Source organism: Malus domestica, chromosome 10 (genome assembly GCF_042453785.1).
Source record: "Malus domestica chromosome 10, GDT2T_hap1".
In the NCBI taxonomy this organism is placed as follows: domain Eukaryota; kingdom Viridiplantae; phylum Streptophyta; class Magnoliopsida; order Rosales; family Rosaceae; genus Malus; species Malus domestica.
Window position 1 is genome coordinate 34985537 of NC_091670.1, and position 27210 is coordinate 35012746.

Below are 27210 nucleotides of genomic sequence, written 5' to 3' on the forward strand. Positions count from 1 at the left end.
CATGCCTTCTAATTACTTGACATTTAGCCCAACCCAGTCATTTGCCCTCTCCTTTCCTGTCCTCTCCCTCAGGAACAAAATCATAAGCCAACCCCAACAGAATTTTTTGCTAATCCTCTTAGCCCGACCCGCATAACAATCCGTGATTGACTTAAATACTCAACATGACATCCCAAGTCAAGGCATGAGCAGGCTTTAGATACCGCCAGCGCAGTACTCCAGGTGCAGGGAAGTCATTTTCCATGAGCTAGTGCCCAAATTAAATCATCTTCTACTTCAATGGAAGATGTTGGAAGCAGAAGCTGCTCATCCAACCTTTTCCATGGTCCAATTTGGAAGCAGAGGTTCCAACAGATGACCTTCTTTATGCATTCACGACATACATGTTCTATTTCCTTGTATGACACATCACATTTAGTGATCGAGTGAGATCGAAAAATCAATGTCTCTCCTCACTCCTCAGACTTCACACGTGTCATTACAAGACTGAATCAAAACAGTGCTCGATCTACATATCTGTAGAATTTCCATTAAGATCATGAATCATTGAAGTATAAGGTTTACAAATTACAATCCTAAGAAATATGAATATATGAAACCAAGCTCATGAACGTGCAAGAAATTACACAAAAGGCGTAAAGGCAGAAATGGAACATTATCTTCCTTGCATGTAATCCAGCATTACGTCGATCAGTGTTCATTTTTGAGAAGTGAACATGGCGTAGAAGGAGAGTGTAAGAACACTAGCTACACTAAATCATAAACCAACAGATTCATGCCAGAATTAATGTACCGATTGAATATATGCAAATAAACAAAGAAGCATTTTACCGAAAACTTGAGTCAGCAATTACAATGTTCGGCCAGTTTTGATCAGCCTGTAACTTCACAAACTCAGCCAAAATCTTTATCTCTTCATCCTGCAAACGGGCTCCAAACGTGCACTGGCCCCTTGGTGCGCATTTCTTATCAAAACCCTAAAAATTCCCACAACATACACTATCTTCAATTAGATGCAAACATGATGGTTTGAAGGAAAAGTTTTCAAATTAGAATTGGAAAAACTTACCGGCATTCTTCCATTGCCAAAGTAAGTAACACGGTGTATCTCCTCTTCTATGTCAATTCCGTTTCTACAGAACAAAATGTTCAGTTCTTTTTTATCATTTAGTTAATTTAAGACAACTAAAATCATGGCATACTATTACACTCATTCAATATCAAGTAGTTCAAAAAGCTGAAACAGGTCCAAATTAAGAAAACATGGCCTTGTTTCTTCCTCCTTAGTCATGATGAAAGGACTAAATTACATTGCACATACATGGCTGAAAGCAACATCGTACTAAAAAATTCTCCAATATCGATCATTCAATTCCATTACAGAAGGGTATTCAAATTGTTATCTGTTTGCCTTGTTAAGATGCATGTTTCTAACCAAACAATTGATGGAAGTTGCGCCCCATTGATAAAAAACTTATGATTATATTTCTTAATGAATAAGATTACAACAGATGGTTATATATACAATACAACCAATAAACCTATGAAAAATGACAGCTCACCTAACTAATTTACAGCTCATGAAAATTAGCCATAACAGAAAAGTATCTTCTAAGTTTTATCTTTTACAATATTAGCCTTAATATCCCCCCTCAAACTAAATTGAGGGTGGCAAAGAGCAAGTTTGTGCCGGAGAAGATGAAACCGAGGCTTGGACAGAGGCTTTGTGCAAATATCAGCAAGTTGATCCTGTGTGCAGATGAAATGGACTGAAAGCTCTTTAGACAAAACTTTCTCTCGGATATAGTGGTAATCAAGTTCAACATGCTTGGTCCGAGCATGAAAGACAGGATTCTTAGCAAGATGCAGAGCAGAAATATTGTCACACCAAAGCTTAGGAGGAGAGGGAAGTTGCAGACCAACATCAATCAAAAGCTTGCAGATCCAGGTTAGTTCAGCAGCAGAATTAGTTAGCGAACGATACTCAGCTTCAGTTGAAGAGCGAGCCACAGTAGGCTGTTTCTTAGCACTCCAGCTAAGTAAAGAGTTACCTAGAAAGATACAGAAACCACCAGTTGATCGTCGATCCAGGTGACAGCCTACCCAATCAGCATCAGAAAAGGCATTGATGCTAAGAGGTGTGGCAGTTTTAGAAAACCACAGACCAAGCTCAAGAGTACCCTTTAGGTACCTAAGAATTCTCTTGACAGTTTGAAGATGTGATTCCCGGGGTTGATGCATGAACTGACACACCAAGTTGACTGCAAAGGAAAGGTCAGGCCGAGACCAAGTGAGGTATTGCAACCCACCAACAAGAGATCGATATTCCGTGGAATCAGATAATAAGGGAGACTCATGATCCAGAGAAGAAGTGCTGATGGGAGTTGCACAAGGTTTGACACCATCCATTTTGGATTTCTGAAGCAGATCCAAAATGTATTTTGTCTGAGAAATAAAAATACCAGAGGATGATCGTTTTACTTCAATGCCAAGAAAATAGTGAAGAGGGCCCAAATCCTTGATAGGAAACAAAGCACTGAGCTGAGAAATAGTAGCTTGACAAGCTTGAGCATCAGGACCGGTAACAAGGATATCATCAACATATACAAGAATGAATACCAAGGTAGGATCATTTTTAACAAAAAGAGAATGATCATTCTGCGAACCATGGAAACCAAGAGAGGAAAGAGCAGAATATAGTTTCTCATACCATGCCTGAGGGGCTTGTTTGAGCCCATACAAGGATTTGTGCAGTCGACAAACATGAGTTGGCTTTGTAGGATCTTCAAAGCCGGATGGCTGAACCATAAACACAGATTTAGAGAGGGTCTCGTGCAGAAAAGCATTGCTGACATCCAATTGATTGAGAAACCAATCGAATTGAGCTGCCATAGTAAGAAGTAACCGAATAGTGACAGGTTTTGCAACTGGACTGAAAGTCTCTGTATAATCCAAACTTTGTTGTTGATGAAACCCTTTGGCAACAAGTCGGGCTTTATACCGGGCAATAGTACCCTCGGGGTTCCTCTTGATGCGGAAAACCCATTTGCAACCTACCAAGTTTTGAGAGGGCTGGGATGGAACAAGAGACCAAGTCCCAGTGTTGAGCAAGGCATTGTACTCTTCCTGCATAGCCTGTCGCCAATGAGAGTGTTTGGAGGCTTGTAAGTAGGTATGTGGAATATAGTCTAGGGATAGAGAAGAGGGAAGATGATGTTTGGTGGCTGTGTAGGCTTTAGGCTTGTGAATCCCAGATTTAGAGCGGGTTTGCATAGGGTGATTATTAACCGAAGGTGAAGAAGGGTGAGGAACTTGAGGTGGCAGAGAAGGGGATGAAGGTGGGGAAGGAGGGGGTGCATGATTAGGATTAGAAGAAGAGGAAGAAAGGGACTGAGACAAAGATGTGGGAACAAGATTGGTAAAGGTTAAAGATGTGGGAATGGGATTGGGACAAGTACTTAGAGGGGGAGACAAAGAGGGAGAGGTGAGAATGTGATGAAAAGGAAAGTGGAGTTCATCAAAAAGCACATAACGGGAGACATAAATCCTTCGAGTAACAACATCGAGACACTTGTAACCTTTAGTTGCAAACTGTACCCCAAAAGTTTTGAGTGTACATAAGGTTTTAACCAGGGACAGCACTTGCAACCAAATATTTTGAGTGTATGATAATCCGAAAATTTGTGAAAGAGAGATTCCCAAGGAGAACACTTTAAGGCAGCGGGAAGCCGATTAATTAAATATATAGCTGTAGTAAAGGCATCAATCCAAAATTTATGGGGAATTTTAGAGGCAGCAAGAAGGGTTCTTGCGGTCTCAATGATGTGCCTGTGCTTCCTTTCAGCACAACCATTCTGTTCCGGGGTGTGGGGACAGGTAAGTTGATGTATGATACCATGTGTTTTCAAGAAACTGGAGAACTGAGTATTGGTAAATTCCCCACCAGAATCGGATTGCAGAGTCACAATTGTGGATGCAAATTTCTTCCTCCTCGATCTTGGACGATTTTGCACCTACAAAACAATTAACACCTTAGGTTAAGGCCAAGAGCCTCACGCGCCCACGATGAATGGGGGGGCTTTGGCCGAAGAACCTCCGATGCCAAAGTTAGAATTTAGAGAGAAAGAGTGTTTAGAGAATTTTGGGATTTTTGCCAAAGTGTTGGAATTAGCTTTTTGGTGAGAATGAGAGTATATTTATAGGGATAGGAGGTGGCTAGGGTTTTTAGGTTTAATTTAGGTTTAATTAGCCAATTTATTATGATAAATTTGCTAATTAAACATAAAGGGAATAAATGGATGGTTATAGAATCAATTAGCTAGCTTAATTGGGGTAGTAAAGTGGGAAAAGATAGGGAAGGTAGAAAGCTTAAGGGGATGGCCGGCCATGTGATGTTTTAGGGTTGAATTGGTTGTATTTTGTGGTTAATTGGATATAATGGATGATTTAATTGAGAATTAATGGGTTAATTAGGCAATAAACCCATTAATTAGCCAATTAACATAATTTAAAGGGAATGTGTTTGGGAATTACCTTGTAGAAAGGATTTGATGAGATGGACTTTGAATTGTTACCTATTTTGGGCACTTCTGTCTTGGTTGAAAGAGGGTTGCCCGCTGCTTGCGCGTAGGAACCTCGTTGTACTGCAAGGGTATTTTTTTCCTTTTTGTCCAAAAAAACCATGTGTCGCCTTGTGAATATTTTTGGCTCCACAAATGCCCCCACACCTGTTGGGTTGCTCGCAGAAAAGGGCAGCAGGTGTAGAGATTTTCTTGCTTTAGGAAACTTAGGACTGCTTCCTATTTTGATGTAGATTCTCTCTTTAGTAGGAAATTAGATCCTTCTAGGAAAGGGAAATAAATTTCTCTCAAAGCCTATTTAAGTCCACCTTAAGTGGGTTATTAAATCAACTTTGGAGAGCGATTTCTTCTACCCTACAAGAGAGAGATATCTTAGAGGATATTTGTTCCCCCTCCTCTAGCAATCTTCTACATCTTGCCCGTGCAAAGGACCGTCTTTCGTTGTTTTCTTCGTCTTTTTCGTGCCGCACCAATGTAAGAAAAATTTAATTTTTCTTGCCTTATTCTTGGATAGTGCTATTGCGGGGTAGCCATCGGGGTGGTGCGGCACGTCGGCTGGTAGGGGCCAAGAGCTAGCTTGGCATAAGCTGAGGAGATGTCGTGGCAGGGACCACTGCTTGGGCAGCTTGGCTTGGCTTGAGCCAAGGGCAACTTGTGCAGCTGGGGTCGAGGATTGTGGCGCTAGGGCACAGTGTTAGGCGAGCCGCATGGCTCATGTCCTTTAGGCTCTTGGACCTGAATCGGGCCAGGCTGGCGATTGAGAGAAATAAGGAGATTGCGGGTCTCTTGGGCTGCTGGAATATTGGGCATGCAGGCCTTCTGCCTGCTGGAATGCTGGGTTGAGCTCCCATGCTGAGTACCATGAATGTCGTTGGCTGCTTAGTCTTCTTTGCTGAAAGAAATGTGGGTTGCTCCAGAAAGATGAGGTAAAGAGGATCAAGGCGGATGCATTGGCTCGTCTGATCGCTGTCGTGGAGCTTACTATGAATGAAGATGGAAAGAAGAGATCTTCCCCGCCTGCTCATGAAATGCCTAGTTAAGAAAAAACTGAAGACTTCTTCTGCTGCTCATGAGGGTCCGCTTGCTACCGAGAGGTATGTGATTGACATGACTTCTTCTAATGGGAAGAAAAATAAGGCTGCTAGATCTGAGCATGTGGCATCTTCCATGTTGAGAATGGCTAGTACAATTATGGATAAGATTGCTCAGCGTAAAGGTTTTATCATGCCCCCAGTGCCGAAGTCTGTACCAGGACGTTCTTTGGGAGCCAAGTCCGGTTCACCTTTGTAGAGACTTGCTATTATGAAGAGTGGTAAGGTGGACTCTGCTGTTAAAGTGGCGCCAAAGCCTGCTCCCTTTGCTGCTGAGATTGATTCGCCTCAGATTCAAGATCTTAAGCTTGCAATTTCTGAGCTTCGTTTCGCTGCTTATGCTAAGAAGGGAGTGGATGAGCTGCAGCGCGTCTGTGTTAGTCTGCTTAAGAAGAATGAGCAGTTGAAGGGTGAGAATGATGGGCTTGAGGTTTTAAGACCTTCTCTATTTCTCCGAAAGACTTGCTTGCTTTTACTTTTAAGGCTTCCATTGGTGAAGTAGTTGGAGAAGTTAGTGCCCAGAATGGGGCAGCCGGGGGTGAAGCGCGGGATGATGTCGTTGCTAAGAGTGTTACGGCTGTTGAAGGTGTGGCGACCGAGTAGTCGTGGGATGTCCAAGCTGCTGTAGTGTAGTATTTTAGGTAGCCTTTAGGATTTTCTTTGTTTTTCCTTGTAGCTCTTGTTTTGCTTGAACTCCTTCGGCCTTTGCTAGTTGTTTATAAACATGTTTTCCTTCGTTTTTCTTCATCTTCACTTCTTTTGTTCATGCCCTAACCTTTAGACTTGATAGACCAGTGGCAGGCATGCTACTTTTTTATAAGCAGACAAGCTCGCATAGCCTATGCAGCCGTAGGTGTTGGTGTAGAACTTTGCAAAGTTGTTAGCCATAGGGTTGGCAGCCGGATGCCTTACTTACAGAAGAAGACAAGTCCGCGTAACCACTAGGCTGTTAACCTTGACTTTCTTCAATTCCGTAGGTTGCGTAGCAAGTATCACAACACTTTAGGACTTGGTGTAGGTTGTTCCGCGCTTGGCAGAGGTGAAGCTTATCGACTACGTAGCATGTCGGCAGTGGATAAAACTTCGTATATGCGCGCTAGCTTGTTTAACCTTTCACAAGAATGTGCGGTTGTATAAGTCTAGCGCGGCTTTACTGCTTGAAGGGCAAGCCGTAGGCAGTCTTCCGGAATCCGTAGGCTACCTTAGTGCACTCGGTAGCAACTTTAGGATTCCAGGGTAGCCGTCCATCGGATGTACTGCATAATGTGCCATCTCCGTCTCTAGGGCCCGGTTCCCCACGGATTAGGCCAAGAGACCCAAAATCCTTCAGTTAGCTAAGCCTTGAAAAAGACCATTGCGGCTACTTCTAAGAATCCCGACGCAAGCCATCGTGCATCTAGTTATACTAGGGCAGCCAGGCTCATCCACGTCTGGATATTCGGAGTGTAAAGTTTATCCTCCCGTCTTGGAGAGCTGACCCATATGGGTGTCAGGGAATTGGTTTACCCTCTCGCACTGGAGAGCAATTAGTTTACCCTCTCGCACTGGAGAGCATGGTTGGTCCCTCGAGGGGTGCAATTCCTGCGATGGGTCCCTAAGAAGGGCACGGTCTTCTTTTGAAGTGCTGGAGTGATCACTTGTTGTAAGCATGCAGCCGAGCCAAGTTGTGATTACTTCTGAATTCCTCATTGAAAAACGAGTGAAACGAACGAGAACTTAGCTGTAAGGTAGGAACTGCATAACAACTGGATAGTCCTCGACTTGTGAGGTGGTGCCCGTCGAGCTTCTTAAGTCTTCGGGCTTTGATGTAGTCGGAGGTCACACATGGTACTTCTTCAGATTGTAGGCGCTCCACTACTTTTCGATCTTTTTATCGTTTCATGGTAGCGGGGGTATAATTACTCTTACCGCCTATTCTGCTGAGCTTGTACGGACCTTTCCAGATGAGATCCATCTTCTTAGATGTTTCGGCCTGCCTATTGCCTTGAGGATATCTCAGCATGGACATATGCTGCTTGATGCCATATTTTTTGAAGAACTTCGCCAAATCTTTGCCCACGAATTGCAGGCCGTTGTTGGTGACGATGGATTAAGGGATGCCAAATCGGTAAATGATGTTCCTCCATATGAAGCGCTCTATGTCCGTCTGAATCGTGGTCGTCATGGGCTATGCTTCCACCTATTTGGTGAAGTAGTCGGTTGCCACGAACCACAGCTGCTCGCAAGCCTTTGTAGTTGGATGCGTCGTTGACATGCGAATGCCAGAAATCTCCATTAAGGGAATATGTGCAGCTAAAGTGTGCTCGACTGCATTCGGGGCATCGTTGGGTCGAGTTGTTGAGTTCGTCAGAAAACTTTGCATCTGCCAGGGTCTACGCCTTTATCGTCGCCGGTTTGGATTCGGCGGAATAGTGCGCCATGATGATGACTGCAGGTAACTGTAGAATACAGGTAGTCGGGCCCCCAGCTCTTCTCGCATGATGGTAGAGCTTATTGCTACTTTAGATACCGTCAAACATGCGAATAAGTCCTCCGCTGCTTCTAGGGAGGTGATGTCGGGTACTTCTTCAAGTCCTTGAATGTGCATTGGCGAGCCTCATCCCAAAGTGCATGCTTCTCTGCTAAAGCAAAAGAGTCTGCCAGAGTTAGATCTTCTTTCATGATCAATTTTCCGAATAGCGGGTGGTCTGCTGGAAGTCCTTTTTGGAAGGCTGTTCTAGCTATCGAGTCGTTGCATCTGACTATTTTTGCCTTCTCTACTTTGAACCTCCTCACATAGTCGCGAAGCGACTCCTTTGGGTTCTTCTTGACGTCGAACAAATGGTCAGATTTCTTTTTGATCGAGCGATAGGATGAATATTCTTTGGTGAAAACCAAAGAAAGTTCGTAGAAATTCCGGATGGATTGTGGCGGCAGGGTGTAGAACCAATCTTGCGCCTCGCCTTGTAGAGTGGTGGCGAATATCTTGCATATGAGATCATCGTTGTTTCGATAAAGGATCATTTCACTTTGGTAACGTTTTAAGTGTCTCTCCGGGTCTTCATCCCCTTTGAAAGATGTGAAATGTGGCATGCTGAACTCGCGTGGAGGCTCTGCCTGCTCAATCTCCTCCGTGAAGGGTGACATGCTTATGTTGGTTATGTTCCGTCGTAGTGCCTCGTCAGTGACCTCATTTGTGGAATTTTCTAAATTTCTAGCCATTATATTTTGCTTATACGTTTTATTAAAGAACCTTTGCAAGTAAAAAATTCTAATAATAAGAACGTATGAAAAATATTCAAATGGACTAAAAAATAAAGAAAAAACCTTTTTGTGCGAGAGTCTTCTACGAGTATGGATTTCAACTCTCAATGAAAGCACCAATTTGTGGATGCAAATTTCTTCCTCCTCGATCTTGGACGATTTTGCATCTACAAAACAATTAACACCTTAGGTTAAGGCCAAGAGCCTCACGCGCCCACGATGAATGGGGGGGCTTTGGCCGAAGAACCTCCGATGCCAAAGTTAGAATTTAGAGAGAAAGAGTGTTTAGAGAATTTTGGGATTTTTGCCAAAGTGTTGGAATTAGCTTTTTGGTGAGAATGAGAGTATATTTATAGGGATAGGAGGTGGCTAGGGTTTTTAGGTTTAATTTAGGTTTAATTAGCCAATTTATTATGATAAATTTGCTAATTAAACATAAAGGGAATAAATGGATGGTTATAGAATCAATTAGCTAGCTTAATTGGGGTAGTAAAGTGGGAAAAGATAGGGAAGGTAGAAAGCTTAAGGGGATGGCCGGCCATGTGATGTTTTAGGGTTGAATTGGTTGTATTTTGTGGTTATTTGGATATAATGGATGATTTAATTGAGAATTAATGGGTTAATTAGGCAATAAACCCATTAATTAGCCAATTAACATAATTTAAAGGGAATGTGTTTGGGAATTACCTTGTAGAAAGGATTTGATGAGATGGACTTTGAATTGTTACCTATTTTGGGCACTTCTGTCTTGGTTGAAAGAGGGTTGCCCGCTGCTTGCGCGTAGGAACCTCGTTGTACTGCAAGGGTATTTTTTTCCTTTTTGTCCAAAAAAACCACGTGTCGCCTTGTGAATATTTTTGGCTCCACAACAATCTTAGTGCACAAAAGATTCTCAACCATAGATTTGAATTGAGTAAACACAATGAAAGCTTCAGACTTGTATTTAAGTGGAAAGAACCAACAATATTTGGAGAAATCATCAACAAAAATGATATAGTATCGGAAACCTTGAACAGAACTAACTGGTGATGGTCCCCATATATCAGTATGAAAAACTCTAAAGGCTTGCTTGATGAACAAGAAACAGAAGGAAATGGTAATTTTGAACATTTTCCCATTGCACAACTGGAACACAAAGACTGATGGGAACTACCAGTGAAAGAAATACAAGAAGTGGAAGTAATCTTATTCATTATTCTAGATGAATGATGGCCTAATCTTTGATGCCATATATCCTAAGATGTCTTGGATGTTGCTGCAAAAGCATGTTGAGTACTAGCAGAAGAAATTGTAGTAGGAAATGGATAGAATCCATCGCGTACAGGTCCGTTAAAAAGCACCTTCTCCGAAGAAAGGTCATTCACAAGAAAGTGGAAAGGATACAGATGAACTGAGCATTGATTATCAAGAATGAATTTGTTGGCAGAAAGCAAATCTTGCTTTAATGCAGGAACATGTAAAACATTCTTAAGATCAAAGCAGTGAGTATTAGTAGAGGCACGAGAAGAGCCAAGATGAAGAATAGGCAAACCTTTGCCATCGCCAATTTATACCTGTTCAAGACCAGAGTAGGATTCAGGATTTTGCAGTTTGGCATAGGAGTTTGTCATGTGAGAAGAAGCTCCAGAATCAAGCAACCAGGTGTGTTGAGATGCAGAGGTAGTAGCACAGAAAACAGATTGGGATGGAGCATCAAAATTAGGGTTGAGGCACTGAGAACACTCCTTAGCTTCATGGTCAAATTGCTTGCAAATTTGACAAGTCAGTCTTCTTCCAGAAGTAAAGGAATTGGAATTGTTGTTGAATCTGAAGCCACGATTATGAGAATACCTCTGATTATTAGGTCTAGGGTAGTGATTACGTTGATTGTTACCCCTGAAATTTCCTCGATTCTGCGAATTTCGGAGATGTGAGCCATGGCCTTGATTGGAGGAACTCTGAGCAATGTAAGCCTAAGAATTAGGAGGATCAGTAGGTGTAGGCAAAATACTCGTAGAAGTATTGAAGGCTTGGATCGGTGCAGAGGAAAATTTCTTCCGATTTTTTATCTGAATTTCTTTGCTCAACAAAAGATCGTGTAGTTCATCAAGAGTTGTAGAATCGACTCGGAATTGAACAACATCAACAAATGAGTCAAATTCAGGAGGCAAACCATGAAGTGTGACAGAAATTAACTCAGAATCATCAACCGGAGCACCAGTGCTGGCCAAAGCGTCAGCAATTTCTTCAATTTGTTGAAGAAACAAGGCGGCGGAGGACTCGCCTTTGGTAATGGTGTGAAGCCGAGATCGGAGCTCATGAATGTGAGAGTGCGATGCCGTCGCAAGTCTTGATTCAAGTTTATACCATAGCTCGCGAGAAGAATTGACACCAACAGTATAAGGAATCAATGAATCAGAAAGAGTCGAATTTATCCAGATTAGGATATTCTGATCATTTTCATACCAAGAAACAAAATCAGGATTCAAGGTAGAAGTGCGATTTCCAGAGGAATCACAGAGGTACTTCGGCGGAGCCACCTGAGATCTATCGACAATACCGGTGAGATTATAGCGCCGGAAGATCAGAGCAAATAGTGCACTCCAGGTGAGATAGTTGGTGGTAGTGAGCTTAATCGGCACCATTGAACCAATATTCTGGATAGTAATGGAAGAAGGTGACGAAGAAACGGCTGGAGAAGGAGGAGAAACAGAGACATTATCAGAGGAAGGAGATGCAGACGCCGCCATTGATGACGATTAGGGTTACGATTTGGGGAAGAAAGAGGCGGTGCGAAAGCAGTTTAGGGAAAGGATCGAGAGAGAGTCGTGAGACAGATGGCGAGAGATACCATGATAAAAAAAATTATGATTATATTTCTTAATGAATAAGATTACAACAGATGGTTATATATACAACCAATAAACCTATGAAAAATGACAGCTCACCTAACTAATTTACAGCTCATGAAAATTAGCCATAACAGAAAAGTATCTTCTAAGTTTTGTCTTTTACAATATTAGCCTTAATACCCATTACCTTTGTAGATCTTTAGTAAAGAGTGTTGAGCCCTAGAAAGAAGAGGAAACAACGAGATAAGAACAAATAAATATTTTGAGCTTAAACATGTGAGATCTGTTTACAGGTAAATGGAGGCTTACTGGTTGTATTATGTTACCACCTGCAGCATGGCATCCAATGCAAGTTTTACGAAATAATGCAGCTCCTTTTTGAACATCTACGGCTCGTGCATGTGAGACTGCACAACAGCAACAACAACAACAACCAAATTTGATAAAATATTTGTTTCAATCTATATCCTTTTACCTGCAACGGGGTATTGTGTTCGAATCCCCCCTCGACCACATAGAGACTATCTAGATTCGAAACTAAACCGACTACAACTACTATTAAAGCACAGAACTACATGGTTTTAACTGATTAACCTATTATCTGTAGAGCAGCAGAGCCAAAACATCATAAACAAAGTTTACAAACATGCCCAACACCAAAGCATCACTGCATCAAAAGCAATGGCAGTGTTGGAAATTTGAGGGAAATGCAGGAGGAATGATTAAACTATGTACGGGAGGATAAACCCTGAGGAATTTTGTGACAAGTGTGTGGTTGGTTACTTAACACTAGTAATTACCAGGAGTGATGGAGAGTGGAGATAAGGTCAGAACTGCAGCCATTAGAGGGGGAGCCAAGCTCTTGAGAAACTCCCGTTCTTCTTGCTTTTGGGGAATTGGGTTGTGTCCTCCTCCTTGCTTCACTGCACCCTTTGAGAACATTCTCAAACTTCAGAATCTTCCATCTGCCAATAAAAAGAGAGGGAGAGAGATATTACCTTAGGGAAGCAACAAGTACCGTTACTGCTAGTAGATATCAGAGATGTAAGCTGCATCTCTCTCTCCCTCTTCCTCTCTCTCTCTCCCCCTCTCTCTCTTGGACGACACAGTGAAAATGTGCTTGAAACTTGCAGGCCCAAATGCAAAATAACACAACAATATATGCTCACGGTTTTTTTGTATTTTTTTTTCTCTTTTCTTATTAACAACTCTTTTTTTTTTTTTATTTGATAAAATTTCCATCTTTTTATTTGTTGTTGGACTTCATAGAGGAAAAAGGGTTTACACCACCAAAATGATAAATTTCTTCAAAATAAAATTAGTGTGTCAATATTATTTGTAAATTTTAACAAGAACAGACCAAAATTTTGAATGTTGTGTTATTCGTAAATAGGTGAATTATATATATATTAAACTTCAAAAGTACATAATATGTGAATAATACTAATTTTGATTTAAAAAGCTGCATACTTTGTTGTATCATTTTTACATTTACTGCAATAACTTCATAACATATACGTTTTAGATAACTTGTTTTCGCCAAGGTTGATTAGTAATTTTAATCTAAAATTATAAAAATTATAAATTTAATTACAAGTGATGTCATAGGTGGTGTTGTCAATGCCAATTTGTTTTATGTTTAAAGAGTTGTCAAAGACCAAAATTAATGAAAAACTTACCCACCTTATGGACATGGGTCATCTCAGGATCCATGTATCTTAATCTATCAAATCTATGTATCCGAATCATTGAAATTTAATCAAATGGTTAAAGTTATAATAAATTTTAAAATGTATTTATATTTGTAATCGTTAAATCAAATTTCAATAGTCCAGATACATAACTTTGGTGAATTAGGATGTCTCAACCTTATACGCCGTGTGACCGTATATAGAACCCGTCCAATAATTCTGCCGATTTGTCGTTTTGCGAGTTACATCTCTCTATATCTTGTCATCGTCTCCCCTACTTAACGCGGAATTGCATACCTTCCTTCACGGCTCAGGAGCCCTAATTTCCCCAACTTCCATCAAATTTCAGGCTCCAATTTCAGCATTCGACATCTGTTCAATTCGAAATTCGTAAGTTAGGGTTTTGATTGGGGGCGAAATGGCGATGCTGTTGGAGGATATTTTGAAGTCGGTGGAGCTCTGGTTGAAGCTCATCAAGAAGCCCCAGCCCTACGTGGACCCTCATCTCGACCCGGTTCTGCTGGTTCCTGGTATCGCCGGTTCGGTCTTGAACGCTGTCGATGAAGAGAGTGGTGCGGAGGAGCGCGTCTGGGTTCGGATCCTTAGTGCTGACTACACGTTTCGGACCAAGCTTTGGTCTCGTTTCGATCCTTCAACAGGTAAATTCGTTGATAAGTTTGAAATTCCTGGGAAGAAATTTTGGCTGCTTTGTGTTTGGTTGCTAAGAAAATTATAGAATTTAGAGAGGGAAAATTCTGCTGGTTCTAATTGCACGATAAAGTTTCTTGTGTATACGAGTTGCCATAGTTCAATTTTGTTTCTGAAGCTGAAATTGTCTAACATACAACTTTTTCATATGAAGGGAATGCTTTGTGATACAAATGTGATAACAAAGTATCGTCTTTTTTTTTATTTACATATACGTAATTTGAAAACCAGCTCTGACAATTTGCTGGTTAACTTTTAAGAGTTTGTTACTTCAATTCATGTGTGGCACATGTGCCCTACCTACAATGGTGTATGGCAGGGCACGAAAACATATCAGCTCTAGCTTGAATTGTTTGGAAAGCTTTCTAATGCATTGGTCAATATCCTTGCACTCCCTCACATGCATATAGGAAAAGCGGGTTTTCGATTGGAACTATATGAATGCATTATATATAATTACAGCGGTGCTTCTATGGAGCAATAGAAATAATGATCTATTTGTTAAACAGGTAAAACTGAGTCTATGGATCCAAAAGCAAGGATAGTGGTCCCTGAAGGTAGATATGGACTTCAGGCAATTGACGCCTTGGACCCTGACATGGTATGTTACTACATTGTGTGTTCTAAATTTGCATTACACATGTATAACATATTACTTAAAGAAGATAACTTTGATTTTTTATGGTTCTTTTCATGCATGCTCCTTATTATAGATTTCTTTGTAGGTTCCTTTTTTACACGCCAGACTGATATTTTATACCTTTTGCTTCTTTCCTTGCTAATTCCTACACCAAATGAAACTTCGTTTCTTCCCAACAACAATCTAGAACTCTCAAATAACCCTTTTATTTGTTTTCTATAATTTGTGCAAGCGGTTTTTTTTTTTGGCTATTTATTTGTTATAAGTGGATGATTCATTACATGCCAAACTGATATAGCAGTGTTGTTTAAGTGAAAACTTATAATAATAATAATTTAACTTATCAAAATTTCGTACAGTATTTAATGCTTATATTTCTTGTTATAAGAAATCTTATCTCATGATTTCTTGAGTGGTTTTCTGGAGTAATGAGGTTGAACCAATGATAAAATACTATTGACGGTTTGTCCCTTGCAGGTGATTGGACAGGAAGGTGTATATTATTTCCATGACATGATTGTTGAATTGACCAAGTGGGGTTTCCAAGAGGGGAAAACAATTTTTGGGTTTGGATATGATTTCCGCCAAAGCAACAGGTATCTGCTTTATTTGAATGCCACTTAAAAGTTCAAAAGATTTATTTGAAAGTTTATAAATGGTTTTCGCCCTTTCTCCAACTCAACATCGAATTGTGAAGGATTTGCTTTGTTTAGGTGTCCACCATGGTCATGGTTTTCAATATGGTTATGCTTTGTTGTCATTTAGGCTGCAGGAGACATTGGATCGCTTAGCTGAAAAATTAGAGGCAGTGTATGAGGCTTCTGGAGGGAAAAAGATAACCATCATAACTCATTCTATGGGGGGCCTTCTTGTGAAATGTTTCATGTGCTTGCATAGTGATGTAAGGAGTTCACTCTGCCTCTTGAGTAATAATATTCTTGTTCTTTTTCTTGTTTTGCTAAGGCCACCCCCCTTTCCTTCATTGAATCAAATGCAGCTTAATAATATGGTCTAATTTGTGTGTTACAAATTATATCCTATAATTTGATGCCATTTGTTTCACAGGTTTTTGAGAAATACGTGAACAAGTGGATTGCAATTGCTGCACCATTCCAGGGTAAGTGTTCATGTGCAATTATTATTTGTATAACAAAATGTAAACTGAAGTTTAGTTTGAAGTCAACCTCTAATAGCTAGTTTGAAGTGTATAACAAAATGTAATTTGAAGTTTAGTTTGAAGTCAACCTCTAATAGCTTGTATAATCTCAGTTGTTATGCTGCTCCTAGATTCATTTCTAAAGGTTTAACTATTCAGGTGAAAGATTAAACAAATGCTAATTTGTTGCTTTTCATTGTCGTGCAGGTGCACCTGGATATGTCACATCTACCTTTTTAAATGGAATGTCATTTGTTGATGGGTGGGAACAGAATTTTTTTATATCAAAATGGAGCATGCACCAACTGGTATGAGTCCATTGATATGGGCTGTTAACAACTTAACAATCTAGACCTTAAGCACATACACCCCATTTATGGAATTTGAAACAAAATCGTCATTTTTTATGGGGTGAAGAAACTTATTTGTTAGAAGACAATATTTTTAAATTAAAACAAAAAAAGAACATAAGATGGTAGACGTATTTGAAAGTATAGCATTTGACAAAAAATTCTTCATGAATTAGTTGGATTGTTAAAGGAAGATGCTAGTGGGTCCATAGACACACACATGTATTATATTCCAAGTCTCTGCATTTCACAAACATATATTTCTTCTTTGCATCCATTTTTTTTTTTCTTACTGATGATTGTTGCAATGTTCCAGCTTATTGAGTGCCCATCAATATACGAGTTGATGGCTTGTCTTAATTTTCAATGGGAACATCCTCCGCTTCTGGAAATGTGGAGAGGTAGGCCTGATGGTGACGGGAAATCTCAAATTATGCTAGAGTCTTACCCCCTGGTAGAGAGTGTACAGATTTTTAAGGAAGCTCTTGCAAATAATACGGTAAGCGCCACCATATATTATTTGGTGTTCTTTTGAAATGTAATTTAAAGAAGAGTTTGCTTACATGGTCCCTTCTCTCCTATGAGATGAGGTTGCATTGTCTCTTCTATCCTAGATTTTATTTTTATTTTTTATTCTTCTCTTTAAAGTTAGCCGACCCCACTTAGTGGGAAAAGGCTTTGTTGTTGTTGTATTCTTCTCTTTAAAGTAATAATAATATCTTTATAAATTGGTTTTCCTTTTAATGTACACTTGTATGGGTTATCTAAACTTGCACTGCATGTTTTCATCATGTCAGGTCAATCATAACGGTGAAGATATTCCCCTACCATTTAATATGGAAATCTTGAAATGGGCTAATGAAACACGCAAGATCATATCTCAGGCGAAACTTCCTCCTCAAGTTAAATTCTACAATATATATGGGATGAATCTCGAGACACCTCATAGTGTTTGGTAATACCTCTATGAAATGCTTTAATAAAAAATTTCTGCTGCTTCCCTGCTATTTTAGATAATTCTAGGATAAAAGTTTCAAGTAGTAATAAAACGCTTCCAGGTACGAATTTCTTTTTATCATGGCTTAGTTTAACATCTAAGTCACTACTCTGCAGCTATGGGAATGAAGGAACACCTGTCACAGATCTACAACAGCTGCGATATTTCCAGGTTATTATCGTTTCATGGTGGTGTTATGATGTGTTTGTATGATTTTCAAGGAGATTACAATTATAAAACCTAACCCAATTTCACATTTGATCAGCCTAATTATGTATGCGTTGATGGTGATGGGACAGTCCCAGTGGAATCTGCTAAGGTTTGTCAACTTACCTGCCCATACTTTAAACTGGATTTTCACTCATTCAAATCTGTTTTGGTCATATGAATTGCCAATATTAATAAGCTTCCATTTTTGTGAATTCCAGGCAGATGGGCTTAATGCTGCCGCAAGGGTTGGAGTCCCTGGCGAGCACCGAGGAATTCTCTGTGAGCACCATGTATTCCGGATACTGAAGCACTGGCTGAAGGCAGACCATGACCCGTACTACAACCCTGTAAACGATTATGTGATTCTACCCACTGCATTTGAAATGGAGAAGCACAAAGAGAAAGGTCTGGAAGTAACTTCTCTAAAAGAGGAGTGGGAAATCATCTCAGAATGCCAAGACGCTGATCACAAGAATTCTCATTCAGCCGCCGCTGATGAAAAGCCTGTGGTGAGTTCCATATCCGTTTCTGAAGTGGGAGCTGAGGCCTGCGCAACTCTTACTGTTCACCCTCAGAGCGAGGGAAAGCAGCATGTGGAGCTGAATGCTCTAAGTGTGTCAGTCGATGCCTGAATATAAGTAACGCATCCTCGGTTGTATTTCATGAAACAATGCTCTTCTGTATATATCCATTCATGTGCTCGGATTCGCTTGTGTGATTGTAACGTGTAGATAGGAGCTGCTCATGAAAACAGAGCTGCATTCTTTCGTGAATGTTGGATATGCAGGTGTCCTTGTATATATAACAAGACCTTCAACTCATTGGCAGATAATACAATGAGTTGTTCTAACTGATGTCAAATGACACTTTTGTGCCTTATTTCTTCTCCCTTCGTTTATTGTTCACGCGCAATAGGGTCTTGTATGCGGGTTTAAGTAGTTACGTATATAACGATGAAATGATTTGTCCTAAAATTTCGATGTTATCTTATTTAGACGAGAATGGTGAAGCACTTGATCATCTTCTTTCAAGACCATGCAATTCGACGAACAATAAGAGTCTGTTTGGTACTCTACTTGAATTCAATTTTTTAAACTCAAAAATAATTTTCAAGTTTTAGGCCTTAAAACCTAGTTTGGTAGAATTATTTTCAAAAACTGAACTCAAGATTAATTCAAAAATATAGTCTATTATCTAAAAACATAAAAAGTGAGTTTTTAAACTTAAAACCCACTTCTTTCTTTTCTCTTCCTCCTTCCCTCTCACTCCAAATCTATCTCTCTTTTCTTATTTCTCTTTCCTCTTTTTATTTTTTATTTTTTACCTCTTTCGTATCTTCTTCAATCCGCTCTCTTCATTCTCTCCTCTTCATCTCTATCTCGTCCGATCCTCTCCCTTTTTTCTCTTTCCTTCAATCATCTCTTACTTTCTTTCCTCCTCTCTCCTCTTTCTCCCTCTCCTGCGACCCGCTCATTTTAGATCTTTTTGTCTAGTTTAAGTTGTAAGATTTAAAATTTTTAAATCGCAAACCAATCAAGTTTTTAAGTCTTAAAGAAAATTGTTTTCAAGAAATGTTTTGAGAAATGATAAAAATTTTCAAATAAGATACCAAACAAGCCCTAATTAACTTGCGCATGAAGAAATTTAACTTTTAATTGAACTACTGTGAATCGAGTGGGGAACTTGCTCAATGGATTTCTCTATGTATAGAATAAATCAAGACTTCAAACTGAATTTAAGCGCGCCGGAAATCTATAAAAATCGTGGTTGAAATCGTTGAAATATATTACGAAGTACATAAAATGTGTGTCAAAAATCGTGTGCCATTATATATTACAAAACTTTACACATAAGAGGATGAATCTTCACTGTATGGAAATCAGCTAGCATAGACAGAATTAAGGAAAGATTATTGAGATTTGAGAGACCGGCCGGTCGGTGCACGCACGAACCAGATACAAATCAAATTTATAGTTACAAACGACGGATGATCTTCTAAAAAATTAAAAGATTGAGCAGGGCAAGCAGCATAAATCGCAGAGACAGCAGCAAAACATGGCAGAACAACTGCAATATATATACATAAGAAATAGTTAGTTGATTTTGATTACATATTTTACAGAAATTAATTAATTAAGTAGGAGGATATATTAAGAAAGAATGTTTAATTACCATCCGGCCCAAAATCCACCACCTCTGTGATGGCGATGAGATTTTGGTGGCTGTTGCTGCTGCTGATAGGGAAGTGACTGTTGCTGCTGCTGATAGGGAGGTGGCTGTTGCTGCTGCTGATAGGGAGCTGGCTGTTGCTGCTGCTGATAGGGAGGTGGCTGTTGGTGCTGCTGATAGGGAGCTGGCTGTTGGGGGTATCCAGCTCCAGGACCATCATTTTTCATAGGGTAAGCAACTGGTGGTGCAACAACAACATATGGACCGCCTTGAGTACTAGTATTGTATCCTTGATGAATTTGTGGTGGTGGCGGATACGACGGAGGCAGATACCCTTGGTATGCGCCGGCAGGCGGCGGAGGGTATGAGATGGGGGGTGGTGGATATACCGCTGCAATTCGGTACGTCAAATCAAATTATTATTTTGTTGAAGATAATCATAAGTACTAATTAATATTACTACAACCACTTAAAACAATTTTGTAAATATGTATGGAAGATTTTTACCTGGAGCCTGATTTTGATGGTTGTAGTGACTCATGCTACAGATTTTTTACAGAAAAAATGAATTTAATTAGGAGAATGCGGATTTAGGGTTTTGAGAGCATATGGTTTTATGTATATATAGTTGTTTAGTCCTTCAATATAATTTTTCAGACTTGGCGGCCCCAAACGCGTGAATATATGAAGTTTCGTTGCATTTGTAGGAGAAATCTGAAATTCTGAAATAATCTATCGCCTCCATTTCTCCCTCCCTCTCTCTTAAGGCAGATTCTCTGCCATTCCACTTTCCGTGCCCTTCCGTGCCCTCCTATTTTGTGTAGTCACAGTTAAGCCATCAACATTTTATATTATTTTTTATAGAGATAATAAGACAAAAATGAATAGTTATATAAAATGTTGACGTGACTTAACCGTGATCACACAAACAGGAGGGCACGGGAAGTGGGAGGGCAGAGAATCTACCTCCCTTACATAAAACTCATGCAGACCTATCAGTTTTTGACATGTGGCATACTGACCTGCTCCTCCTTCCTGGTTGCTTGTTTGTTTGTTGGGTGGTTGAAGATGCTTTCAAAGTCAAAGGAGAAGCTTCTCTGCTTTATTTCCATTCAAACTGTGAAGTCTTGAAGATGATGGAGAGAATAAACACAATAGGGGCTCGTTTGTTGCACCGTGTGATGTGGGAGTAGAATAGCTAGGATTAGTAGTCCCGTGCTTGCTTAAATAGTATTAAATTGGATTCAGTTTGACAACTGCTCCACTAAGGTTTCGTTATTAACTTTTTAGCACACATATCCCACCATTTGTATAGTAACACGTAGTGTACCATCCCGTGTACTGGTTACATTGAAAAATCTCTCATCACTAAGGCTTCGTTATTAATCCCGACCGAAAATTTGGTATTAGACGGGACTAGAAAGAAAAGGAGGCTTCCGATTGCACCCCACCCCATCCGCGCTTCACTTAAAAAAATTGCTCTTCTAGATGGACAGCAAGAACATCGGTTTAAATCCTTACATATACCTTACTTCTAAAACTTTCGATCGAGGCTACAAAGTAGAAGTGAAGAAGTCCATCAGATTACAATTAGGCGGATAAAGACCCCCGTTATGAAAGAACGGTAGCTTGCCGAGAAGTGGGTTGCTCGCTCAAAAGCTCCGGGTCGATCGTGGGTAAGGTACAACTGGATTGAAGAAGCCTTTCTAGCCATGGAAATACATGTTGGAGTATAAGCCCCAACCCTTCCGTTTGGTATAAATTTACTTCTTAGATAAACATTGGTATAAATGAGTTTTCAGTATGCACATCCAACCATTTATTACTTTGATGTCTGTCATAATACTAGAGCACATAATAGAACTTCTATGGTATGTAACATCAATCCAATCTCTCAACTTAACACCATCTCTAAATACAAAATTGGATGTAGTTTCATGCCAAATTAACTAAATCATTAGCAAACATGTTAGCTTCTTTGGAAATGTGTGTGTATATTATATAATGGTTAAAATTGCTATCTGCTCAATTAAATGTTACAAACCGATGGTAGCAAAGAAAGAAAAGAAAAAGCAGCAGCAAAACTTAGTGAGTGAAAACATTAGAGAGGTTAAAGTTTTTTTTTTTTTTTTGGGGGGGGTGTAAAATATGAAGGTAAAAGTAAAAAAAAGGGAGGAACAAGTGTCCAAAGTGTGTGGAACACAAAAAGATGCTTCCACCTTCATCACCTGATACCCTTGAGCAAATTTCGTGGCAGAAACACACTGCAAGTTAATACTGAGGAAAAGTAGCAACGCCTTAATCTTCGTTCGGTTCAAATGGGCAGGTCTCTGGTTTTCTCCCCAAACGTTCCTCTGAGAATTTCTCAAATACCCAGATCAATTTTACCGCCCAATAGACCTAACCACTCACTTTTACTGAACTCAAAGCAAAAACTGCAACATGGGTTTCAAAGATTTGGACTTTCAGTTGCCAAACCGGCGAGAAGTCTCTGCACAAAGGCTGTGTTGTCTGAAATTCCGAACCAGGAGCTGTATGTGAAAGTTGGCGCCAATTCAACTGGACCAATTCCAATTGGTCAGCTCGTTGGAGTGGTTGAGAAGGCTGCTAAGACTGGCGCTGAGGTTTTCTCTTTAGCACTCTGCTTTTGTGATTCTTTGAATGTGCCGGCATTTCGTAAATTCTGTAATTTGAAGAAGAACCCAGATGGAATTTGCGTTGTTTCTTCTGGGGAATGCTTGAATTTTATTGTTTTTAATCCTGTTGAGTTAGGTTAATTTGATTTTGGAAGCATTGTTGCCTTTTGATAATGCCTTTGTTTGCTCTGAGAGTGTGTTAATTTACTCCGAAAACGCCTTTTGCCCGTTAAATATATGTTTAGGGGATGAAAGTTGTTAAATTTCATCCTGATAGGAGTTAGCAACTGCATATAGTTAAATTATTTCCACTAAAAAGCGGTATTAAAGGAGAAACATTGCCGTTGCGATATATCATATTATTGTTTTGTTGCTAGAAAGTATGTTGATTCACGCGTTATCTGTAGTATGTGCCGTTTTGTCCATTATTGAATCATCATGAACTTCTTATAGCTTATGGTATTTGCATCTTTTTTTCAGGTTGTGATGGAGGCTGTTAATAAGCCTCGGAATATTACCTATAAAGGACTAACAGACTTAGTCACTGAGTAAGAACTAAATCGACGTGCTTTCACTAGCGGCGTATGCTTTCATCTTTAATTGACTTGTAATGATAACACTTTATAATATAGAGTAGAAGTTTAAGGTTGAACCTTTTACTTACAAGTAAGATTCACTAATCATGAAGGGAAATTCACTTATCAGGAATTTTCGTGTGATATGACAACAATTTGCAGAACAGATAAAAAGAGTGAAGCAGCAATTTTAGAAGTTGTGAGAAAGAACTTCGAAGATCACCTTATTCTTGGAGAGGAGGGTGGAATAACTGGAGATACATCATCTGATTATATGTGGTGCATTGATCCTTTAGGTTAGTATCTTCTAAGGTGCAGTATAGCTATGCTTGTGCATATTGGGGTTTTCAAGACTCTATCAAGTATGATATGGTTTCTGATATTGGTGTTTCGGAACATGATTTACTATAAATCAATTACCAGGTTGTTTCAGCTTTCATAATTCTTGCGTCAATATTTTTGACCATTACTTTTTCCATAACTAATAGTAGCTGTAAACCTTATGTTTATATAGATAGCCGAAAGTTCATATGAGTGAAAGTGTAGAGATGGACATTCTAACGGCTGAAATAAAATTGGAAAGATATTTTAGGGTGGTAGCTGGGGTAGCGTTTTATGTCCAGATACCCGTTATTTAACTAATAGTAGCAGTAACTTGAAAATTCCTTAGTTTTGTCTTATCTAACATCTGATATCTTTGTAGACGGAACAACAAATTTTGCACATGGTTATCCGAGCTTTGCAGTTTCTGTGGGAGTTCTATTTCGAGGAAAACCTGCTGCTGCTGCTGTGGTACTGATCACATAGAATAGATTTTATTTGACATGTTGCTTGCATGATTGCATAATGTGTTAAGATGTCTATTTTATTTTCTTGTACTCCCCCCTCACATATGGGCCTCACTATTAGAGTCAAAAGTGTTATATTTCAAGGTTGCAATGCAATGATTTGAACTCAGGATCTCTTACTTTGTTACCATGACAAATGTTATTGATTTATCATTATTCTCAAAAGCTCAAACTGTTATGTGGACCAACAATTATGTTATACTATAATGTCTATGATTGACATAGTGGGGAAATAACGTGTTGGTTTTCCGTTATATTTTCAGGTAGAGTTCGTTGGGGGGCCTATGTGTTGGAATACTCGCATTTTTTCTGCTAGTGCTGGTATGAAAGTTCTGTCTAAATAGTTGTCTCTGCTTTATTTGATTTTCTAAGTATACAGTGGAGCTTTGATTGATAACCTGTGTTATGAACTTATGATAGGTGGGGGAGCATTTTGTAATGGCCAAAAAATTCACGTGAGCCAAACAGATGAGGTCAGTTATTGATTTTATTAGAAGGAAAAAAGCGTTGAAATTTGTAAGAGAGAATGATGAGCTATCTCATGTGTCAAGGCGTACTCTGTAAAGGTGAAACCATTTCATATTTCATTGAGGCTCATACTTTTCCATACTTCAGGTGGGACGATCACTTCTTGTTACTGGATTTGGTTATGAACATGATGATGCATGGATCACCAACATAGAGTTATTTAAAGAGTTTACCGACATCAGCAGGGTATATGTTCACCTTTTTTTCAGTATCAAGCTATTTTTATTTGTGCTTTAGGATTAATTAACTTCCTAGTTCTCTCTCTCTCTCTCTATGAGTTTAACCCTTTGTTCGCCTTGGTTTTATCCCCATATTGTAATGTTCAGGGTGTTAGAAGGCTCGGTGCAGCTGCAGTAGACATGTGCCATGTAGCTCTTGGGATTGTAGAAGCATACTGGGAATATCGGCTAAAGCCATGGGATATGGCAGCTGGTGTTTTGGTAATGTGTTTTCTCACACATGCATCTGTCAGGGTTTACAGCATAATTATTTTAATCCACAAGCGGTCAAATGAATGCTTATGTGGAAGTATTCATTGTTATAGCACACTCAACAGAACACCTTCATGTTTTCGTTTTGTTAAAACATAATAGTGGCCGTAGCATTTTCTTTTTTATCTCTTAATTTTAGTTTTATTGTTTTTCTAGCAATTTGGTCCGATTTAACTAGCATAATTCTATAGCAATTTGGTCCTATTTAACTAGCATAATATGATATTGTTTCTTTTCTAACAATTTGGTCCGATTTAACTAGCATAATTCTATACCAATTTGGTCCAATTTAACTAGCATAATTCTATAGCAATTTGGTCCTATATAACTAACATAATATGATATTTACTTAGTTTAACTTTCAATACATGGTAAGTTTTTTTTATTTTTTATAGTCTGGTTGTACTTAATACTTGGAAAAAGTTGTGAATACTCAAAGTAATCATCAGGAATCAAGCACGTAACGAAATAATATGTCAATGAATAGTTTATTCATGATGAATATACAAATAGTAGACTTTCTGTCATTTACATATCCTTTACATTTTTATGGCAAGTATTAGGAAGTGTCGTGTAGGAGTAGGACAATCTAAATCTCATGTAACAAGATGCTTAAACTGATGCATGAAGATTTAGTTCCCCTTTCCCTCAGCAGATATTTTAGTGACCAGATGTGTGACTTCAATTATTCATAGAATATGTAATGCAATTTTGAGCAGATAGTTGAAGAGGCCGGAGGATATGTTACGTGCATGGATGGCGGAAAATTTTCTGTATTTGATAGATCTGTCTTGGTATCCAATGGTGTGCTGCATGGCAAGGTTAGTCTTATCTTCTTCTTTATCCAGAATCTGTTTACAAAACCTTATGTGTTGAGATCTAACCACGCTATATAATGCATGATCTTAATTTTCATTGCCCTTCCGTTACTACCACTAATCTCATGAAGAGATAAGTTTTCCTTTCCCTTTTCCATTTTTGTCCTCCAATTTTTGGGTTAGGGTAGGTCGGGGGGAGTGAGTAGAGCAGATGATTACTGTAACTCTGTAACAGAGCTCTGAGTAGTGCTTTAATTTCCTTTGAAAGACGTCGTAGATTGTAATTGTATTAGATGCACTAGTGGGTTTAAAGAAATAATTCTAGAATTTATTTATTGTACAAAGCAGCTTTTGGAGAGGATTGCACCTGCAACTGAGAAATTGAAGAGCAAAGGAATCGATTTCTCATTGTGGTACAAGCCGGAAGATTACACAACAGACATTTGATGCACCTGTCAGTTCTTTTTTCTTTGTTTTTGCCAGTCATGCTGAGAACATATCTTCAACAGGAAGGTGGTCTCTCATTGTTTCATTAGCGACGTTTACTGTAAATTACATGTCAAGCGCAAATGATATGTATTATATATCAGCATGCTTTCCTTTACTGATATGAAAATGGTGTAAATTACAGCATAATGTTTCGTATGTTGCTATAGACAAGTGACCGGAATGGGTTTTAATTGTTCAAATTCAGAAATAATCGTCGTTAATGATCATGGACCGATCTTTGTCGTCGATCCTATGTGAAATCATTTTACTCACTTTACTGAAGAAGTAAGAAATAAAAATGTGAAGTTTGGGGAGTTGTTAAAAGTGTATCATTGTTTTGTTATTCTGTTCCGATCATTTCTTACATATCCACTTCTCTCATTTCTGCTTTAATAAAAAGGCCCAGAACGTTATTTCTGTGCTCATCAGCGAAGTTGTTGAGTACTCTGCAAGGACGAATGACGACGCCCTTGACGATAACTAGCCCTTTCTTCCATTTCCCACCTCACTGCTCGATAAGTTGCTTAAGTTTTGATCATTTGGAGCTAACTTGGTAAGGATCTTTCACTATGGCTTCATAGTTATGTGGGAGCTGCTGCTGCTGCTGCTGCTGCCGCCTGACTTGCTGTGCTGCTGTCCTTTTCTCTACTTCCTTAACTTCTTTCGCTGCTGCGGCTTCCTGGTTGTTATCCACCGACAGTTTGGCCTGATGATCAGCAGCTCTCTCTACTGCTGTGGGTTTAGAGACAGTCGGCTTTGCTTTTGCTCCTTTCTCCGCTTCTACCTTACTGTTAGTCGGTTGCTCACTAGGCTGAGACTGAGTGTGAGGCCTCATCTTGTGACCAACTGGTCCCCATCTCTTCATGCAGTTCTTCAATTCAGTGATGTTTTTACTTTATATAGATAGCAAGACAGGGCTAAACTAGTTGTTTCTACGAGTGAGGACTACAGTTTTTGCTTGAAACCCAAGAAGATCCCCTGCGAACCTTTTATTCTTTGGTTTCGGACTCTCAGAATGTTGATATCAAGCATGATTAGCAAGCAATGGCTTGGAAACTTTGAAATTTTGACCATGTGGGAAAGCACTAGATTGGGAAGACTTTCGGAAAAGCCTTTATTCCATGCGTGGTAAAACTTTTGTTTGTTTACGTGGTAAAAG

At 39.4% G+C, this 27210-nt stretch overlaps 4 protein-coding genes across 6 annotated transcripts; 2 read left to right on the forward strand and 2 right to left on the reverse strand.

Moving 5' to 3' along the window:
• Window positions 1–513: 513 nt before the first annotated feature.
• Window positions 514–12876, reverse strand: LOC114827739 (cytochrome c6, chloroplastic-like). Its single transcript, XM_029110159.2, has 6 exons — window positions 12744–12876; window positions 12546–12675; window positions 12055–12152; window positions 11933–11964; window positions 1070–1133; window positions 514–977 (listed from the first exon to the last, which is right to left on the reverse strand). The coding sequence occupies exons 1-6, from the start codon at window positions 12798–12800 to the stop codon at window positions 828–830; spliced, it is 531 nt and encodes a 176-aa protein (XP_028965992.1). The 5' UTR covers window positions 12801–12876; the 3' UTR covers window positions 514–827.
• A 789-nt stretch (window positions 12877–13665) lies between these two features.
• Window positions 13666–18376, forward strand: LOC114827740 (lecithin-cholesterol acyltransferase-like 4). The gene is made up of 11 exons (XM_029110160.2): window positions 13666–14095; window positions 14654–14745; window positions 15262–15380; window positions 15550–15685; window positions 15850–15901; window positions 16148–16248; window positions 16607–16789; window positions 17088–17245; window positions 17404–17458; window positions 17553–17606; window positions 17716–18376. Exons 1-11 carry the CDS (start codon window positions 13855–13857, stop codon window positions 18127–18129), a joined length of 1605 nt encoding a protein of 534 aa, XP_028965993.1. The 5' UTR covers window positions 13666–13854; the 3' UTR covers window positions 18130–18376.
• An 882-nt stretch (window positions 18377–19258) lies between these two features.
• Window positions 19259–20345, reverse strand: LOC114827741 (cysteine-rich and transmembrane domain-containing protein WIH2-like). Of its 3 annotated transcripts, none has more exons than XM_070807281.1 (4): window positions 20174–20335; window positions 19808–20057; window positions 19670–19777; window positions 19259–19564 (listed from the first exon to the last, which is right to left on the reverse strand). In XM_070807281.1, the coding sequence occupies exons 1-4, from the start codon at window positions 20205–20207 to the stop codon at window positions 19501–19503; spliced, it is 456 nt and encodes a 151-aa protein (XP_070663382.1). In that variant the 5' UTR covers window positions 20208–20335; the 3' UTR covers window positions 19259–19500. The 3 variants fall into 3 exon arrangements, with proteins under 3 accessions (XP_070663382.1, XP_070663381.1, XP_070663380.1); XM_070807280.1 differs by having other exon boundaries at window positions 19259–19443; window positions 19478–19564; window positions 19670–20057; XM_070807279.1 differs by having other exon boundaries at window positions 19670–20057; window positions 20174–20345.
• A 1504-nt stretch (window positions 20346–21849) lies between these two features.
• LOC114827742 (phosphatase IMPL1, chloroplastic-like) lies at window positions 21850–26251 on the forward strand. The gene is made up of 10 exons (XM_029110162.2): window positions 21850–22290; window positions 22783–22850; window positions 23040–23173; window positions 23581–23669; window positions 23989–24046; window positions 24146–24198; window positions 24341–24439; window positions 24580–24693; window positions 25464–25565; window positions 25911–26251. The coding sequence occupies exons 1-10, from the start codon at window positions 21985–21987 to the stop codon at window positions 26007–26009; spliced, it is 1122 nt and encodes a 373-aa protein (XP_028965995.1). The 5' UTR covers window positions 21850–21984; the 3' UTR covers window positions 26010–26251.
• The last annotated feature ends 959 nt before the right edge of the window (window positions 26252–27210 follow it).

What these genes read in the sequence shown, in the direction of transcription:
- LOC114827739 (XM_029110159.2), bottom strand. Translation starts at nt 12,800, where the DNA reads ATGCAGCTTACATCTCTGATATCTACTAGCAGTAACGGTACTTGTTGC. An exon ending in GTACTTGTTGCTTCCCTAAG is followed by an intron (nt 12,676 to 12,743) that starts GTAATATCTCTC and finishes ATGTTCTCAAAG; the next exon opens with GGTGCAGTGAAGCAAGGAGG. An exon ending in TCCACTCTCCATCACTCCTG is followed by an intron (nt 12,153 to 12,545) that starts GTAATTACTAGT and finishes GCTGTTGTGCAG; the next exon opens with TCTCACATGCACGAGCCGTA.
- LOC114827740 (XM_029110160.2), top strand. Translation starts at nt 13,855, where the DNA reads ATGGCGATGCTGTTGGAGGATATTTTGAAGTCGGTGGAGCTCTGGTTG. An exon ending in GATTTCCGCCAAAGCAACAG is followed by an intron (nt 15,381 to 15,549) that starts GTATCTGCTTTA and finishes GTTGTCATTTAG; the next exon opens with GCTGCAGGAGACATTGGATC. An exon ending in AACAGCTGCGATATTTCCAG is followed by an intron (nt 17,459 to 17,552) that starts GTTATTATCGTT and finishes ACATTTGATCAG; the next exon opens with CCTAATTATGTATGCGTTGA.
- LOC114827742 (XM_029110162.2), top strand. Translation starts at nt 21,985, where the DNA reads ATGGGCAGGTCTCTGGTTTTCTCCCCAAACGTTCCTCTGAGAATTTCT. An exon ending in CATTTTTTCTGCTAGTGCTG is followed by an intron (nt 24,047 to 24,145) that starts GTATGAAAGTTC and finishes AACTTATGATAG; the next exon opens with GTGGGGGAGCATTTTGTAAT. An exon ending in ATATGGCAGCTGGTGTTTTG is followed by an intron (nt 24,694 to 25,463) that starts GTAATGTGTTTT and finishes AATTTTGAGCAG; the next exon opens with ATAGTTGAAGAGGCCGGAGG.
- LOC114827741 (XM_070807279.1), bottom strand. Translation starts at nt 20,207, where the DNA reads ATGAGTCACTACAACCATCAAAATCAGGCTCCAG. An exon ending in CCATCAAAATCAGGCTCCAG is followed by an intron (nt 20,058 to 20,173) that starts GTAAAAATCTTC and finishes ACCGAATTGCAG; the next exon opens with CGGTATATCCACCACCCCCC. An exon ending in GGTGGATTTTGGGCCGGATG is followed by an intron (nt 19,565 to 19,669) that starts GTAATTAAACAT and finishes TATATATTGCAG; the next exon opens with TTGTTCTGCCATGTTTTGCT.